The following is a 17708-nucleotide window of genomic DNA, read 5'->3' on the forward strand; positions in this document are numbered from 1 at the left end:
GTGGGAAAAAGGTCAGTTGGGTGATTTTAATGGAAAAGTCTTGACCAATGTCAACTCTAAAAATTTGACGGAACAACCAGGATTTCGTGGTCGCCAAGAACACTACGACGCGTACGTGGAAGACGTAATTATAAGACAGCGAGAAGATGGAACTGAAGTTGTTGAGTTCAGAGAAGGTCCCACTAAAACACGGAGCGGTGGTCTCACCATCAGGCAAGAACAACACAAGCAATGTTCAGCACCGATGGCAGAAAAAGCGATCCAGTGCGGCTATTCAAGCTTTGGTTTTCCAAGCGACCCGAAGGAATGAAGAACACAGGGCCACTCTATCTAAGCATCATAAATCGTCCTAAATCAGCAGATGTTTGGTATACCAAAGTTCGAATGGGACAAAACACCATCGGCAATTTAATGAACTCTATGGCCTCCTGTCTCAGGACGAATAAGAAGCTGACGAACCACAGCATGAGGAAAACATTGGTATCAAAACTGAAGAAATCAGGTCAACCGCGCAATATCATCTGTGAAATAACAGGCCATTCACGTGAATCTTCGTTAGACGACTACGATGAAATAGACGAGAATCACAGGAAAGAACTGTCTCACATTATCAGTGGATATAAAGACGTGTTAAACGAAAATCAAGCAAACGAAGTCACCCGCCAAAACACTGCAAATCAAGCCTCAAATCAAGAGATTGCAGTCCAACATAAACGAACACCTCTGGTTGCTATTTATCACGTCCAACAAAAAGGCCAAATGTATCAGGCCATGGGTTCCACTCCTGGTTTTCAGCCAGCTGAATTTTCAGGATTTCAACCACGTTTTCCATTGCAGTCTCCGCAGTGCCGCATGGAAACCTTCAGTTGTGCTGCTCCCGTTCTATCGCAGAATTACACAGGCTGCACCTTCAATTTCTTCTCCAGAGACAGCCAGAATTCTCCACCCCAACCACAGAAGAAACGAAGGGCTTACATCATTGAGTCAGACGACGAGGATTGAACTTTAACGCTTCACTATTTTACTGAGTTATTGAGGACTTCTCCAATTTCTTGAATGAAACTTGTCTTTCTTTTGATACGCTTGACTGAGTTTTTGACGCATGACGTCAAAGTCTATGTTTTTCATACAAAATAAGATGTAAATGCGTTTCCGTTTCCGCTTTTTATTTAAAAACCGGCTCAGTACTGCATCAATAAAATATTTGAATTGACCAAGTTCTGTATTTGGGCGATTTCAAAATGGATGTAATAAAGTGGTAATTGAACCTCGTGTCGTGCAATTTTGGCCTGAAATCATACTTGTGATTTCAAATCACGCGTATGATTTCAGCCCAAATTGCACTCCACTCAGTTCAATTACCATTATAAATTAAGAGTAGTAAGAGTATTGCTAGTTTAATTCTTGTTCAGCATTCTACTGCGACGAAATAGTTTTCACTATTATGACGTACTTTACGAAGTAAAGTAAGAGTAGTACTAGTTTTATTCTTGTTCTTCCGGATTGTATTGCGACCAGACATTTTCGTAATAATGTTGCTTCGCATCAGAATAAGAAAGGATTTGTTATGAGTTTCAACAGTTCGAATCCAATAGTTTGTTGTCATTTAATTCATGCGTAGGCTATTCTACTGACTTAAATAAATGTGCCGGAAATGAAACGATATGTGCGCTTTTCTTCGTCAATTATAGTACGTAATCTTGTGTTGAAATTATAACGGACATCGCCTAAAAGCTTGCAGTTGGAATAAGTTACGAATAAGGAATGTTTAGTGGGGGGTCCAAATCTACGAAGGGGTTCCAAATCCGCTAGCGGATATGGACCAGGGGTCCAAATCCGCTGTGACACCGGCATGGGAAGGCAACTCCTTTGAGAAGAATACATAGGCCTTCTATGTCGTCACAAATACTTCTCTGTTCACATCTCCACACCGGTGCTGCAACCAGGCGAGGTAGGTCTTGCTTTTCGACACGAAACTCTGCTTTGCATTCGGCGGAGTTCATAGAATCCAGGTCGAATCGCTCGTAGTTTCCATGAGGAAATTCGGGATTTTTTGTTTTGAAGGTATAGTAGAGCAGTGAAAACTCTTCATCTGAAACAATTTTATCGCCGTAAAGAAGAATAAGCAAGTCACGAAATTCTTTAAAAGACATTTTCCTATTGACTGCCACAGAAAGCTGCAGTAAAGGATTCGTCCACGTAACAGGTGTGCGAAAGTGTTTATGTTTCCCGCCGTGGACGACGGTCCCGTCTCAGGCCTCAATCGGTCATATACGTCGTCGTCCACGTTCTCATCGTCAGTGCTAAAGGTCCCTATGATACTCCATACCCGAACAACGAAATATGTTAGACGGAGCAGATGGCAGATGCATGATAAAATACAGAATAGAGGTTCATTTCAATTATTTTAAAACATATAACGTATACGTACCAACTACTTCTCCGGATTCCAAAGCACTTCTTATAGATTCTACAGTTTTGACATCATTAGAACAGAGACTGCTGACTGATTTACTTTCAAGAGCAGTCGTCAAACCGTTGAAAGACACCATAAGATGTGTTCTTAACAGCTCATTCTGAAATTCCTCGAGTTCCTGTTCACTGAAGCAATCCCGTCTCATCAGTATCCGTGCTTTCAGGAGATTTATTTTGTCGAATAGCTCACGGCTGGATTCTTTGGTGATGTTGTGCCTCGTGATTAACCTTCCAAGAAATTTCAGAAAGGCCACTTGATTTTCACAAGTGTTGACTTCTTCACAAGTAGTACGACCACTGGTGCCACATTTGGCGATATCTTCAAGCAATTCCCCCGGAACTTCTTTGACCTCTTGAGCCTCTCGCCGAATCCTCTGTATCTGGTCAATGCTTGTTACATCAGCGAGAAGAACTCGACGCTTTATAGCTTCAAACTCAGCATGAATTTCCTTAACGATTTTTCCGTACCTGCGACTGTACAGAATTGGAGTGCTGCATTCTGGGCAAACTTTATATCTGACTTTAGCATCATCATTTCCAGCCTGTGCATCGGCTTCATTTCTTCCGTCCATCCATTTGTCCAGTTGCCCAACTTCAATCACATGACCACAGTCAACCAGTTCAATGAACATTGCTCCAGGCGCACTCTCACTGAACTCAATCGCATCACAAACTCGGCATAAGTCAGGGCAAATGTCACCGCAAACACCAACACACATATGATCACAGGGTAACAGCCTGGAGCATGGCTTGTCACATCTCGGTCGATCGCAAATCTCTCCGCAAGGTTTGGTACATTTATAATGTGGACACTGCCATAAGCACTCCTCAAGGCATCGCCGACAAGGATCACCACAACTCCGTCCGCAGATTTGGTGATCGCAATGATTACGGCATTGTGATGGGCAAGGCGGACAGGACTTTACACATTTCTCCACACAAGTGTGGCCACAGAACAGTGTTCGACTGCATGTAGACCGGCACGGCAAATGGAGACGGCCTCCCTGACATCGATCACAGTAGCCTAAACGAACAGCATTAATTGGGCAATATTAAGATAAAAGATTAAAGGATTACAAGCATTAACAGTGATATCATTTACAATGAATATATGAAGTTCATATATTTTGAACCGCGGTATTAAATTTTTATGATGCACGATCCTTCGCAGTAGATAGCGCTATTTATGAAATAGCGAAAATCAGACCTGAAAATATCAGGCCTGTACGGGATTCGAACCACTAACCTCTGCGATACTAGTGCAGCGCTCTACCAATTGAGCTAACAAGCCAACTGGGAGCATGGCCGTTAAGTATTTAATACCGCAGTATTTAATACCGTATTTAATACCGCAGTTCAAAATATATGAGCTTCATATATTTATTGTATCTGATTTATCATCACAGGTTTATTACGAATTAACTTAACGGCCTGCTCCCAGTTGGCTTGTTAGCTCAATTGGTAGAGCGCTGCACTAGTATCGCAGAGGTCAGTGGTTCGAATCCCGTACAGGCCTGATTTTTTTCAGGTCTGATTTTCGCTATTTCATAAATAGCGCTATCTACTGCGAAGGATCGTGCATCATACGTAGTGATATCATAACCGTTGCTTCCCGTCTGCAGACCTTACCGTTCTGGCATGCGACGAAGGAGGCAGTGATACTCTGCTTTTAATTTCCGGACGGCAACTTTTAAAGAGATTTGCTTCCCGATATTTCTACAAGATAGTTCCTAACTATTATGTCAAGGAAAAGCTCAGACCTATCAGCTTACCGGGACATGGATGTCCACACTCTAATTTACCACAAGGCTCCTTGCAGATGATGTCAGTAGGCGCCATAAAACACTCCACCTCGTTGATATGGCCACAGGGAGAGGTTTCTTTTGACACCTTCTCCCGGCACTTAAAGGTAGAAGCATCTATGGAGCAAGGGACCGGCTGTTTGTGATTACATTTCGGGATGATCTTCACAACTCTCTCCATGCAAGCACCACACTCTTCGGCGCATGTCTTTGGGCAGATGTGCTGAAGGTCACAGATGGTTCTGGTACAAGGCTTCCCGCAAGCGAATTTCTCCACGTGCTCAAGATCTATTGGGTGACACACTCTCTCGCAAACGTGTCCACAATCCAGCGTCATCATACACATTTCTTTGCAACCTCCTTCGGGAGAGTCTTCAAAATCCTCCGCACAAGACGCGTGAATTACATTCTGGGGATGGTTCTGACAAACCAGTTTCAATTCACTTCCTAGATTGCCATCTTCCCGCATATCTGCGACGATTTTTGCCCAAAGATTAGGGTCTTCTTCTGCTAAAAGAGTCGCATTTCCAATGATGTAGAAGCCTTCTCGAGCTCGCGATAAAGCGACACAAACACGGTTTGCAATTTTGAGAAAGCCAATCCTTTCACTGCGGACGAGCGAGAGAAGAATGATGTCATTTTCTTCCCCTTGGAAATTATCCACTGCTGTAACTCGAACTCCTTCAAAAAACGCTTTGTCGTCTATCATCTCTTTTCTGAATTCAACGAGCTGTCCACTATAAGCTGTGAGAATAGTTATCTGTGATGGCTGATAACCTTGTTGAATGAAGTAACGGCATAGTGCTGTCAAAAACTTTGCCTCGTGGACATTGGATTTGCTTTTTCCTTCACGAATGAAATTCTGCGTAAGAAATACAAAAATTCATTTGGTCAATCGGTATGATCCAAAAGGACAAAAAATTGCATATACAATTCAACAGAGAGGTCTGATGTACAGAGGACCGAGTATAATAGACATTGAAACCAGCATAAATGGAAAGTTAAGATACTGCAAAGTATCACGCAAACAAATATGCACACGCGACATGAACCGGTTAGCTCAATGGATAGAGCGCTGGACTGTTGTGCGGGAGGTCGAGGGTTCGAGCCCCGGCCGGACCAACACTCAAGGTCTTAAAATAATTGAGAAGAATATGCTACCTTTCTATAACATCAAGAAATGGTTAGATATTCTGGTCTTCTCGGATAGGGATGAATAAATGGAGGTCCCGTCTCCTACAGGGTTAGGGGTAGGAGACGTTAATTTCCCACGCACGAGATTACTGTGTGATGGATGTCCTCCCCTGGGGTGGGATGGGCGGGTTAGGATTGATTGTAAAGCGCTGTTGATCTGTCATTGTAAATAGCGCTCTATAAGTGATAAATTGTAATTGTAATTGTAACCGCATTTTAAATTGTATCGCTCTTTCAAACTTTTTTTCTTAAGTCAAATGATACCTTAACAACGCATTCTTATTCGGACAAAACATATACGGAAGATTCTTCTAATTTACGACATACAAAGAGACGCTGTCTAATACCTCTTTCTCAGAGTGATCCACAAAGAACAAATTTCTTTCCACACCCTTTATTTTTTTAAATGTAAAGACAGACTCGTGATTCCCCAGTTTTGGTTCTACGTAAATGCGATCCACCATCTTGGCGATTTCTGGTCTCATTCGGTGCTGTAAACTCAGCCTTGAGAATATCATTCCGTTCTTTACCATTCTCTCGAACAAAGATACGTCTAAATTGTAATTGATTTGGAGATCGTAGACTGTAGGACTGGGTCGGAGCTGCTGATGATCACCAATCAGAATCAAATGCTTACATCCTTTGGTTAGAGAGGTTACAATGTGTCCCTCGAGCACTTCAGCTGCTTCTTCCACGATAGTAATCGTCGGTTGAATGTCTTGTAACAAACTGTGATACCTGGCAGCACCTTAATACAAACAATCAAGGACATACGCACCGGTTAAATTTCTAAATAATCAATGAGTCAGTTAAAAACCTATTGCGTCATTTTCTATTTTTTTGGTAGTAATTGCAATAGTTCTCTTTCCTTTTAATTATCAAAATATTTTGGCTAGGAAGAAATAAGAAGGTTATGTTGTGTACAGCCATAGTATCACTGATGACACCCTACCATCTACCGATAATGTCACCAATAATTAACTGCCCCCGAATGGCCTTTGTAAACCTCTTTAATAATCACAGACAAACAGTCAAGACCGGGATTCAATGTTCTCAGAAACATCTAAACCAGTTTTTCGCGAGCAGTGTTTTTCGCAAAGTTGATATGTTGTTCAGTTATAACTCAAATTCAGATGTGAAGAGACATATTATGTTTATTGGGAAGCACTAATAGTTACACAGTACAAAAAGGATGGGGATAAAACATTCCGAGTAAACCTGTTCTTAAGAACACGACTATCTTACGACAAGTGATTCAACCTGGAACCTGGATCTGGGATTTGAAAAGTAAAAGACACCCTTTTCCGTGACACAATAGTTACCAAAGAGCTGGCAGTATTTGCAAAATTATCCTATTTAAATCGAACTTCTCTAGTCAGGAAAATAGCAAATGTTCGTTGGCTAGGAAATTAACAGAAGTCTTAGCTAACTCATTCTAGGTGACATCATCTTCCCCGTCAGCCTTCAACCGTCTAAGTTCGGAATCCTACGGCCATCTTGCCACTGAACTTAGTCAAACAAAGTACTTTTAGTGGCTGGCTCTTACAAATCAAAATGCAGGAAAACTCTAGTATACGATTGCTCAATAATGTCGGTTTTTCGATAAATCGCCGCTCACCTGTAGTGGTCATTCCAATGACATCCGCTTTTTTAAGGATCTCGCATTCCTCTTGTTTCCTTACTTCTTTTAACCGAAGTACCTGATCGTCGTACAATTGTCGGAAATCAGAAATATGCTCGGAGCAAGTCTCACGTGCATCGAACATCCATCTACGATACAGTCGCCAGCGGTTTTTGTCAGACAAATTCCACACATCCTCTACCTAAAACGCAACAATCAACATCAAGGATCTGTAAATGATGAGGATTGGATCAACAACGGGCACTGCTGGTTTCTTTACGATTCCTTATGATCTATGCGTGCTCATCACATAATTATTTGTCGAGCCTCATAATTTCATTCAATGGATCATCATTCTCGGCGTATTTTATCTTGACGAAAACAGTTAGCATCATTACCTCAGGAAGGAATCAGATGACACGTAGAAGATCGATGTATACATTTTTCACTGCATCCTATTAGTTTTTTTTACATCTGAGCGAATGGCTAGTTTCCTGTCAGCTTTCACTCAGCCTTCTCAAAAAATATACACGCTGGATCCTTTCCCTTTTATTCAATGGGAAAAAATGAAATACAAACATGCCTACGAAATACCTCGGAGGCTTCTTCTTTACTCATCATGTCTTCTCGCTGAAGCTCTCTCTGAATAATTCGTTTGATCTTTTGTTTAATTCGTTTGGAATTCTGAAATTGCCAGTTGCCACTGGACGCACCCTCATTTGCACACACTGGAAAATCGTACGTGTCATTTGTGTTCAAATGAGATGAGGGAGACTCGCGGTCAAATCTGGTGACTTCATCCGTTTCTAGTATCCTTTGATTTTGCAAGACATCAGCGTCAAATTGAAAATTAGCTGACCTCCCTCTGTTGACAAATTCTCCTTCTCCTTCTTTGTTGTTTCCACCTACTTCTTTATCGCCCTCTTCGCTAAACCTGCATGTTTCTGTAAGTTATAAAAAATGAGTTGCATCACTAGTAAAGAAAATTCAATAGATGTAATCCAACATGGCAGGTACCATGTGTTGCATTTGAATGTAACACACTTTTTGCCTATTTATTTTTTTTTATGGAAAAAGTGCTTGGAATCTATTGAATTGGCTTAGGAAGGAGCACGGAGAGTCTCTTGTTTAATTTTATTCATGCTAAAGCTATAATTTCCCTTCAGAGAGATTTAAACCAATTGAACTTACCTTGTGAAGAAATACCTCCGACTGCTCGAACGTTCTCGGCTGTCAGTGACTCTGCGTATATGTGTAAATGAGAAATTCTCCCAGCGAAGTGATACCCCAGGAAAGCACCGATCCTTATGGGGAACTGAGTCGCTAAGTAACAATTCTCCCCAATAAACACTGCCATTACTTCATTTCCATTGTGCCACAGGCGGGCAAGTCCAGAGTCATGATCGTAAGAGGCACCGATGAAGTTCCACTCGTTTATGTGCAGAACTGCTGCTCTTAGGGGCGCGATGGGCTGAAGATCTCTTCGAATGAAGTAAGCTGTCAATATACCCATTCCTCCCTCAAAGCCTTCATGCCAAAGTTGAACACCATAACCGTGAACATCATAGCTAAGAATTGGTCCGACAATTCCAAAAGGGTAGATAAATGTTAGCAACGTTATGGAACTCCCAGCGTCTGTAAACCCTCCCCACCAATTTGGAATCTCGATAAACGAGTCAGCAAATCCAGTTAGTTCTAGAGAGCCTCCTGGATTCCCATCAACACCTGGGGCGTATCTGACACGTGGTGATATATAAGCTATTTCTTCTTGAGAGAAATACTCCAGACCTCCACACTCTGCATTAAAGGGAAACATTGCTAGAGGTTGAGAGAAACCTGAAACAGATGCAAAGAATTCAAAGGTTGTTATTCATTCTGTTCCAATTGAATAGTACTGACGCAAGAGAGGGAGCCTAGAATGTACCAACCAATCACACTTCGCGTTAGACAAATCAAAGTCAAGTTGAAATTTGTGGCAAGCGCCATTACCGAGTGAATGAAACGATTTCAGCTTTTTAAATAATACGATTCCATAAGTTGAATTAAGTATAAAATGAATGTGACTGTGGCTGATTGCCTTTGGAAGTGACGAAAACTTGCCCGATTTGGTAGCCCGAGAATATGTTTGAGAAGTAACAAAATATGATACGTGTCCTGTATACTGCTTAGGTCATCAAAGAATACAGGATGTTTCCAAGAAATGTTACTGTTAATAAAGTCACCCACATGCGAAAAAATACTAGTAATGCACTGCGGAAAAATAAGCATATCTTGTTCCTCTGTTCAAAGAAACAAACCAAAACGAACTACAATTTCAACGACTTTTCGTTTCAGTCAATTTACACAACTTCTAAATCTCTTAGCTTTCGATGATAGCGTGACCGAAAGAAAGGCCGGAAGAAAAATGACGAACGCCATGAGGTTTAGCATTACCGTCTGAGTCTTTAACTCGACCTCAACGCTACGCCCTCGTTCTTGCTCACACGATTTGTTTGCAGTACGAATGAAATAATAAAACGGCTGATAAGACTAGTTTTCATTGAATAAAGGGGGTAAGTTTCTAAAGAAACTGTGGTGCTGCGTCAGTGGGGGTAACAAAATAATTTGGTAATATCAACTAAGCTGAAATCGTAAATTGGCCACCGTAAAGAGTTAAAATACTGACGTTTCGATCGTTAGCCTTTCGTCAGAGCGAAGGACGAAGGGCTAACGCTCGAAACGTCAGCCTTTTAACTCTATACGGTGGCCAGTTTACGATTTCAACTTGGTTGATATTACCAAATTACCCAGTTTTCATTGTCATTGAGATACGCATACCGTGCCATATAATTTCCATTAGCGACCCATTGTTGTCTCCTACCATGTTAAGAATATATCTTACCCCCTTGATACGGGTCCGCTGGCTCTACGGGAAGCCCAAGCCATTGTGGGATGACTGATTCTTTTTTCTTTGCCCCTGCATTTCGCGATCCCCTCGTCAAGGAATCGTAATGCTTCTTTGCCATGCCGTAATCAACAAGCTCATTTTCATGGAGCAAAGTCCTCGATAAGTCTTCCAATATTCCTTCGTGATCTTCAATCATGGCTGACAGACTTTTCATTTCTCCTTTAATGCAACCATAAGCCTTTCTGATTATGGCAGGTGTCAGACGTTCCTAGATAATTCATGGACAACTATAACAATTCTTTCACAAACAATTTGAATTTTCAGTATGCCATATACTTACAGAATTATTGATGTTAGTTTTGAAAGCAGTATTAGTAATTTCAGTTTCAAAAGTAGTGCCTTTATGTAGCTTCAGGTCCTTACCGTGAACTTTGTGTATGAATTTTAAGAAACTGTTTCTTTCAAATATATAATTGTGTGTGGTCTGAGAGTTCATCACTTACAGCAGCAGCATGTTGTATGTTGTAAACCCTTCAAGGCCTCCCTTCTACCTTTGCCGGAAAACTTAACTCGTGAATTTTTTTTTTCTGTCCATAAATTCTCCATTGGAGTTTTTGTTTACTTAGGATGTAATACCTACGATTTATAATTACCTCGCTCCTTGTTTGTTTTATTTTTGCCAGACTGTATTGCTGAATGGTCTCGCTGTTACTTCTTCCTCCAACGCGGATAATTCCCTCCGGATGAAATTCGTGGATTCCTTCCAGAAACTGATCCAGAGCGTGGTTAGTGTAGCAGACGACAAGGATAGGTCCTCCTTCCCTTCCAAGCCAAGCGCTTATGTTGTGCAAAAGAATCTTTGTTATCTGCAAAACATTCAACATCCTAAGCAACCTGAAGCACTTTCGCGAGTACTTTTAAAAGCGTTGTACCCATGGGGTATCAAGTGGACGTGGTGTTTTCTCCTGGTTAGATTCAATAGAAGCATTTAACCCTGACAGATACGCATAGCAGGAAAGGTCTATGAAAAGATTGATATGCTTCATAGCAGAGAGAGGGAGAACCAAGATTGAGTAAAAGCTAACTGCTTCATTTTACCTACGATCTTAAGACAAAATCTCCTAGAAAAAAGAAGAAAATACCATCAATCCGATGAAGGTTTTTCCGGTGCCTGGCGGTCCCTGAATTACCGCAAACTCTTTAGTCAGCGCCAGCTGTAAGGCGTTAAACTGAGAATCGTCCAGCTTCAAATCCTCTGCCGTCGGCCAGGAGGCTGGGTCCAACACTGAGATCATTAATCCTGTATGATAACAAAGAGGTAGTAATTCCAAAAAAGAACCCAATACAGGGCTTATAATCAGCAAAGGGCCTTCTGCTGGCCTGTGCCAACGTTTGACAACACTTACATTAATGCATGTTACTGTAACAATTACCCATATACCTTGGATTGAGAAAGTCTGTGGTAGTCAACCTACTCGCGATTGACAGTTTGCGTTTACCTTTATCCAGATTACACAAGCTTTGTCAGATAGCCGTAACATACATGATATTGTTGATAGAGAGAGGGATTTTATTCGATCTGTGGGGCTAGTTTTGATGTACAAAAAGAGACGAGAAATTAGTAAATGATACCAAAGTGATTCTAATCGTGCACACACACACTTAAAATTACTGCTTCCAAGTCAGATATAACCTCCTTTCCTAATTCCATGATCAAACGAGAAAATATTTCCTGTCTATGAGCACCAGAACCCTGGTGTACGCTCCAAAGCAATTTTATGATGTTCGCTCTTGTTTCAGTTATAGTGTCCGTTAAATCCACTTTAGGTCACTGCATTTGGATATGTAGATAGTGTGAACAAAATCGTTAAATTGAAAACATCCATTGATGCTGCTAGGTATCAGGTCATCCCAAAATAATGTTTGAAATCACCGTTTACATTATCTTTTCAAGTGTCTCCCTGGTAGAAACGCTGCTAAAACTCCTCAAAACGTTGAACAAAGGGAGAGCATAGAAACAAGATTTTTTAGTAACTTTTTTCTCCCTTACCTGAGACTTCAAGACCACCAGGATTCTTGTTCTTTGGTACACAAGCAGGACTCCACCTGAAAATGAATGCAAATTATCTCATGACGGCTTGTGAACACTTCTTCAGAGATTTTTCATGACCCTATTACCTTCACATTTCATTAATACTCCATTGGTCATGTTTGTAAGAAGATCTCAATAGGGTTAACTGTCAGCCGTCAAACAGCGGAAATTTAACCGTCAACCATCGGAATGGACAACTTTCAACCGTCAAAATAGGAAAACAATTTACCTAATAACCGTCAAAGCTACCACCCATTATGATGCTACAATAAGTCAACCAGGGGTTCTTCTTTTAACGAGAAGCTTCCTGATTCAAAGGAGTTACTGCAGAGCGTTTAGCACAAAAAGTGAACAAAACTATGTAAAGATCTATTTTGTGTTCCCCATTAAGATTTTTCCCTCGGGTTTTTTAGAGAAATATAAGTTGTTCGGAAATCAAGCAGACTCTAAACGACAGATACCGTGCCTGTGTTACATTATTCTTATTCTTAAAGGAAATTTACTAATTTTCTCCCCTTGTTTTATTTTTTAATTTTGTGAACCAATGGAAATTTGCACTACTTCCTTACCTGGTATGAGACATCTTTCGAAACATCACACATGAACTTAGCAAACATTATATGGAAGGTACACGAGAGGGGCACTTATTTGGTTTTAAGTGGTCAGTTAGTCAGCATACAAATTAACATTGCTTATACAGACAGGCCTAATTTTCACTTACTTGTAATCAGGTGATTCTTCGTTTGAAATAAGGGGAGAAAAATCAAACTTTACATGCTGGCCACCGGGTTTCCTAAGGTAAGCTGGTGATTGTACATCTGTCTTACACTTCACAATATATCTCTAAAAGAATGTCAACAATATATCAATACACATTCCTCACTGGTTTGGCAGCAGAAATAAAAGACTAGCTCGAATAAATCAAAGGAACTGCTCTAACAAGCGCTTAGAGGAAAAGAGATCTTTCTTTTACTTCAAGATCAGTACATCCTTCTGTCTATCCAGTTGTGATTCCATTTGATCTCATAATTGAGTTTGGCTTCACGCCATGGTAAATCATTCCAAGGGTATTGCTTTAGAGGACGCCATGAACGCACCAAACAAAAGTTTTACTAACTGGACTGAAGGAGACATACATACTGCAAGCACTGGTAACTGCTCAAGTTCAGTCTTTAGTTAGCAATCATTCTCAGTATGAAACACTGATTATTACCTGAAAAGGAAATTCTCCGGGAGGTATCGTCTTCAATCCTTCAAGCACCGGACGATATGCCTCAAAGAAAGCTATGGACTCAACCATTTGGCATAAATCTCCCGTGTGTATTCCAGCTTCACCACCAGATAAGACAAACTGCACCTCTATTTCACCCTGAGTTTTGCGATAAAAAAAAATTCAGAAGAATAAAACAAGTGTATTCTCAAAGACAGGATAACAATTTCAATACTAGCTTGGATAAAGTACACTGATCGATAATGACTGAATCCAAGAGGTAAGTGCACTGTGCGGTGTCCTCGCTTTGAACAGCAGAGGAGTGTTTAAAGGTAAGGGAAAATTAAATGGTCCATCTATATATTTCCTTGTCAAATTATATTGAATTATGGGAAAAGAAATAGCTAGAGTCCATTAAAAACAAAATGATGAGAAGCAGTCATTACTTATTAGATTATTGTTTTAGTAAGTAATACCCTCACCTTTCTTACTTCGCTCAGTTCTCTATTTGCAACAGTAGCAAAAACGAAGCTCTTAAAGTCGTCCTTCGATAGACACAACAATGATCCAAATATCAGTCTCTTACTGTTCTCCCATCGCACTCGACTGAAACCTGTGACATCAAACCTAATCTTGAATGCGACTCCGTTTGAAGTACACACAGGCGATAGTATCGTCACATCTTTGTACACTCTGACATCTCCGACATTATCGTCATCGGTATCATCAGGGACGTCTTTGCCCATCAAGTGTTGGATCCCTTTGCGAAGAGGCCTTAAGAAGTCTTCACGTAGAAGCCGAAATTGAACGTCTAAATAGTGTTCCTCGTCTTTGTAGCGCCCTTGAACTTTGTTTTTCCTGAGGAACAGCTTTTCGTCTTGGCCTTGGTTTGAAATGATGTCCTCACGGGTTGGAATGACACTCAGCACGCGAAAATTCTCAGGCGGCTTCAAGTTGTCATCGGTAATATCTGTAAATTGAAAGTAAGACCGAGACATAGTGGTTACTATATGTAAGATAAGAAGTGGTGAAGCCGGTTATTTATCTACCAGTTAAAGCACTTAACAGAAAGATTCACAACCATAAGCGATTCCAAGGTGCAGGGATAAATTGTAGTTAGTTCCACATTTTGTCCGTGTCTGAACAGGCTTTCAACTTCTTATGTTATAAAAGGACACAAGAATGGCCTAGGGGAGTGAGAACAACCAATTTCTAAATATAAGGAAAAAAAGAGAAGATTACCAGCTTTAGCACTTTTTCTGTTTTGTACTGCCTCTTTTTTGCGTTGTGCAACTTTCTCCTTATTCAACAGCTTCCGTTGCTCTTGCACAGCAGAAATCACGCCTTGATCTTGTAACTTGCTAGCACTTACAAGCCCATGTAGCTTCTCCAGCACTGGGTACTTTTTCGTAGGGTATTTTCTAAGGATTTCTGTCTGCAACTTAGCAATTTCCTTGATTGTTTCCAGACCAAAACGCTCAGCTTGGGAAGTCTTTGATTTATTCCAAGTAAACTGGTTCAGAACGGCAAGAACCCTTCGGTTGAGCAGCCAGGATGTTGATAAAATTTCGAAAAGCTGTGCAAGATTACTGGAGGACTTGCAGTCACAAGCTTTTGCAAGAAGTTTCAATAGGAGAGAAATCGCTTCATCTTTGATTTTTAGTCGCTTTTTAAACAAGGGTAAATGATCTCGGATTAACCAATTAACAATTTCTTGTGGAGTTTTGGTAAGGAAATCTGTCATAGCTTTGACTGACGGAGGCTTTCTTTGAGATTCCAATCTGTTAATCGCTTGTTTTGCTTTTTTTTCGCTGCTCGAAGGAATTTCTGTCGGCTTATTCTCCGACCTGTTTTTCTCGCTATGTGCCTTGTTGTTGTTACCATTGAGAACTGCACTTTGTCTTTCGCTTGTTTGTTTATTTTCTTTAGGAACTCCTTGTTGTTTTTCTTCACTTTCTTTCCCGACAGTTTGGCTTGTTTCACTTCCAATAGTTTGTTTTGGTTCATCCAGGCTTTGAGGTTTTTTCTGAACTTGATTTCTACTGTTAGTTTCACTCGACCTTTCCCCAGTGGCACTTTTCGACACTGTACGTCTATTCCGCTGATGAGAAGTCCTCTCTTGTTTTACAACTTCTTCTTCCTTTCGGCTATTTCCTATCATCGTATCAGCTTGCGTACTACTTTGGGCCATCATAACATCTTTGCCCCCTGGGGAATCAGCCGTGTTTGTTCTTCCTTTGACTTTCTGGCTTCGTTGTTTGTTCTTTCTAACACTATCTTGGTTCTTTGTTCCTTCTTTTTCCCTATTGCTCTGCTGCCCCTCGGTAGCGGACTGTGAAAGACTGTCAACAGTACCAGCTATATCTGTTGAGTGCCTTTGTTCTCGATCTTGAATCCCACCATGGTTCTTAGTGTCTCCTTCTGTCGCTCTACCCGGCAGCCTATTTTGTACCCCGGGTATATCGCCGCTGTTTTCTTCGCTTTTGACTTTTTTGCGTCTTGTTCTTGGACGTCGTCTCTTTGGCGTTGTGCGTTTCGTGTCTTGTGCTCCTCCTTCTTCTGTCGTATCCTGCTGACCACTGTTCGAGACCTCTGGGCTCTTTTGAGCCCCTGACCTGCCTTGTACTCCTCTGCCCTCTTTCGCATCATCTTGTTCATATTTCGAAATAGGTTCCTTTTGCGTCTCCGTCAAACCTTTGCCAGTTACAGCGGACCCACCTTTACTTGTGTCTTTGATCTGTTTTCTTTTGCGACTAAATCTCTGGCTCTGAATAGTAGCTTTTTTACCGTGGTCTGTCTTCTCGGTCTGTCCATTTGTGGTTTTACCACTCTGGGCATTTTGAAGAGAGCTCATACGTGAGCAATAGAGTTCAGGACTTCGTATATAGTTTCTGGAAAAAAATAAAAAAATTACGATGACCAGATTGTCTAGGATTATTTTCATTCTTTTGGCCTTTTTGGAGCTGCTCTGGGTCCACCATGCGTCTTAGCTATCTGCTCGATATGCAGGGGAACAGGGTTAGTACATGTTTGAAAAAAACCTTGATGTCTCTTCGATACAGTGGATGAAAAAACCCGGCACACTAAATGAGTGTAAATCAGTAAGTAAGCACTTAAGTAGCCCTTAAAAACCAATAGGCTTAGAAACTTGTTGTCCTCTTACAATACATATGATAATGCTAATAAAGAAAGATATCAATAAGTAAAAATAATACCCTAAAAATCGAAGAACAGTTCAAAAATTAAAAAAAAACCTTTGATAAAATCTTAAATACAGGTAGTTCTCAGGATTTAATGACAGAGTCAGGAAACTATGAAAAGGAACCTATTAAGCTGTAAAATTATTCACTGAAACTCTGTTAGCTCCCGAGAAAAATTGCCTTAAGGCCTTTTCACACTTTGTACTGATGTCTTTTGTCTGAAAGTGATAAGTAAATTGTTCCATAATTGACATTTGGTAACACCTAAAGTTTTAATGCCATTTAGTTTACGTTTAAACTATGGGCATACTAAGTTATAGTTTGCACACCGAGTGATACGAGAGTGAAGATCACTATTACGTGTCAAAAGGTTGGTAATATACGCAGGCGATTCTCCAAGTATTCTATTAAATGCAATTAGAAATTTGTAAATTTTAGCCCCCTTCTAAATAGGTAGCCAACTTAAATAATTTAATGCAGTAAATGGTTTGAACCCGGGGGTAACATGTGAAGGTGTAGTCTGATCGTCCGGGTGAGTGTAGTCCTGAGAATGACTGTTGTCGGTGGCAGTGACTGACGTTTCGACAACCTGTGCGGAAGTCATCATCAGAGTCAAGTGAGTGATTGTTGTCAGTAGAATGTTCTTATTCCAGTTATTCCAACTGGAATAAGAACATTCTACTGACAACAATCACTCACTTGACTCTGATGATGACTTCCGCGCAGGTTGTCGAAACGTCAGTCACTGCCACCGACAACAGTCCTTCTCAGGACTACACTCACCCGGACGATCAGACTACACCTTCACATTTAAATAATTTAATTATCTAACATAAGAGGGCCTAGAACCAGCATCCATAATAAGTCAGGCTGCACGTTTCTGTAATACCTAGAAGTTCATGTCCGCAATTATTCCAAACAACAGCTACATAATTCAATACAAGTCCAATCATGATCAATAAAACATAGAAAGTTTTTTAAAAACGTTTTAAACATGAGGGCAGAAATACAGCTCAATATAAAACTCTAAACCTAGCAATTTGGTATTTGGCACAGGTTCAGAGTCACTGCCATCAAAAGAGACGACTTGTTGCCTATTCATTTAATAGAATTGGAACCACGATAACGGGTTATTAGCCATTCCATAAGCTCCGAGCTTCATATGTAGGATTTTTCAGATCTACCATGTCGAAGGCCTTTCGAAAATCAATCATTGTCAGAGCAATA

The 17708-nt window shown here is 40.7% G+C and overlaps 2 protein-coding genes across 3 annotated transcripts in view; one reads left to right on the forward strand and one right to left on the reverse strand.

The window, feature by feature from the left end:
* The window catches only part of LOC111323733 (NFX1-type zinc finger-containing protein 1), a 30850-nt gene that overhangs the window by 9992 nt on the left and 3150 nt on the right, over window positions 1-17708 (reverse strand). For both annotated transcript variants that reach the window (XM_088752489.1, XM_088752494.1), the window contains exons 2-15: window positions 14524-16172; window positions 13764-14251; window positions 13285-13440; window positions 12793-12914; window positions 12030-12085; window positions 11122-11279; window positions 10633-10845; window positions 9974-10247; window positions 8284-8928; window positions 7687-8036; window positions 7090-7294; window positions 5819-6219; window positions 4248-5139; window positions 2432-3499 (exon numbers count right to left, since the gene is read on the reverse strand). In XM_088752489.1, the coding sequence (XP_088608615.1) occupies window positions 2432-3499; window positions 4248-5139; window positions 5819-6219; window positions 7090-7294; window positions 7687-8036; window positions 8284-8928; window positions 9974-10247; window positions 10633-10845; window positions 11122-11279; window positions 12030-12085; window positions 12793-12914; window positions 13285-13440; window positions 13764-14251; window positions 14524-16135 (6640 nt within the window). In that variant the 5' untranslated portion in view covers window positions 16136-16172. The remainder of the gene's footprint in view (window positions 1-2431; window positions 3500-4247; window positions 5140-5818; window positions 6220-7089; window positions 7295-7686; window positions 8037-8283; window positions 8929-9973; window positions 10248-10632; window positions 10846-11121; window positions 11280-12029; window positions 12086-12792; window positions 12915-13284; window positions 13441-13763; window positions 14252-14523; window positions 16173-17708) is intronic.
* LOC148742167 (uncharacterized) lies at window positions 232-1002 on the forward strand. The gene has a single exon (XM_088735107.1). It carries the CDS (start codon window positions 232-234, stop codon window positions 1000-1002), a length of 771 nt encoding a protein of 256 aa, XP_088591233.1.

The sequence above is a fragment of the Stylophora pistillata genome, chromosome 1 (assembly GCF_964205215.1).
Source record: "Stylophora pistillata chromosome 1, jaStyPist1.2, whole genome shotgun sequence".
Lineage (NCBI taxonomy): Eukaryota > Metazoa > Cnidaria > Anthozoa > Scleractinia > Pocilloporidae > Stylophora > Stylophora pistillata.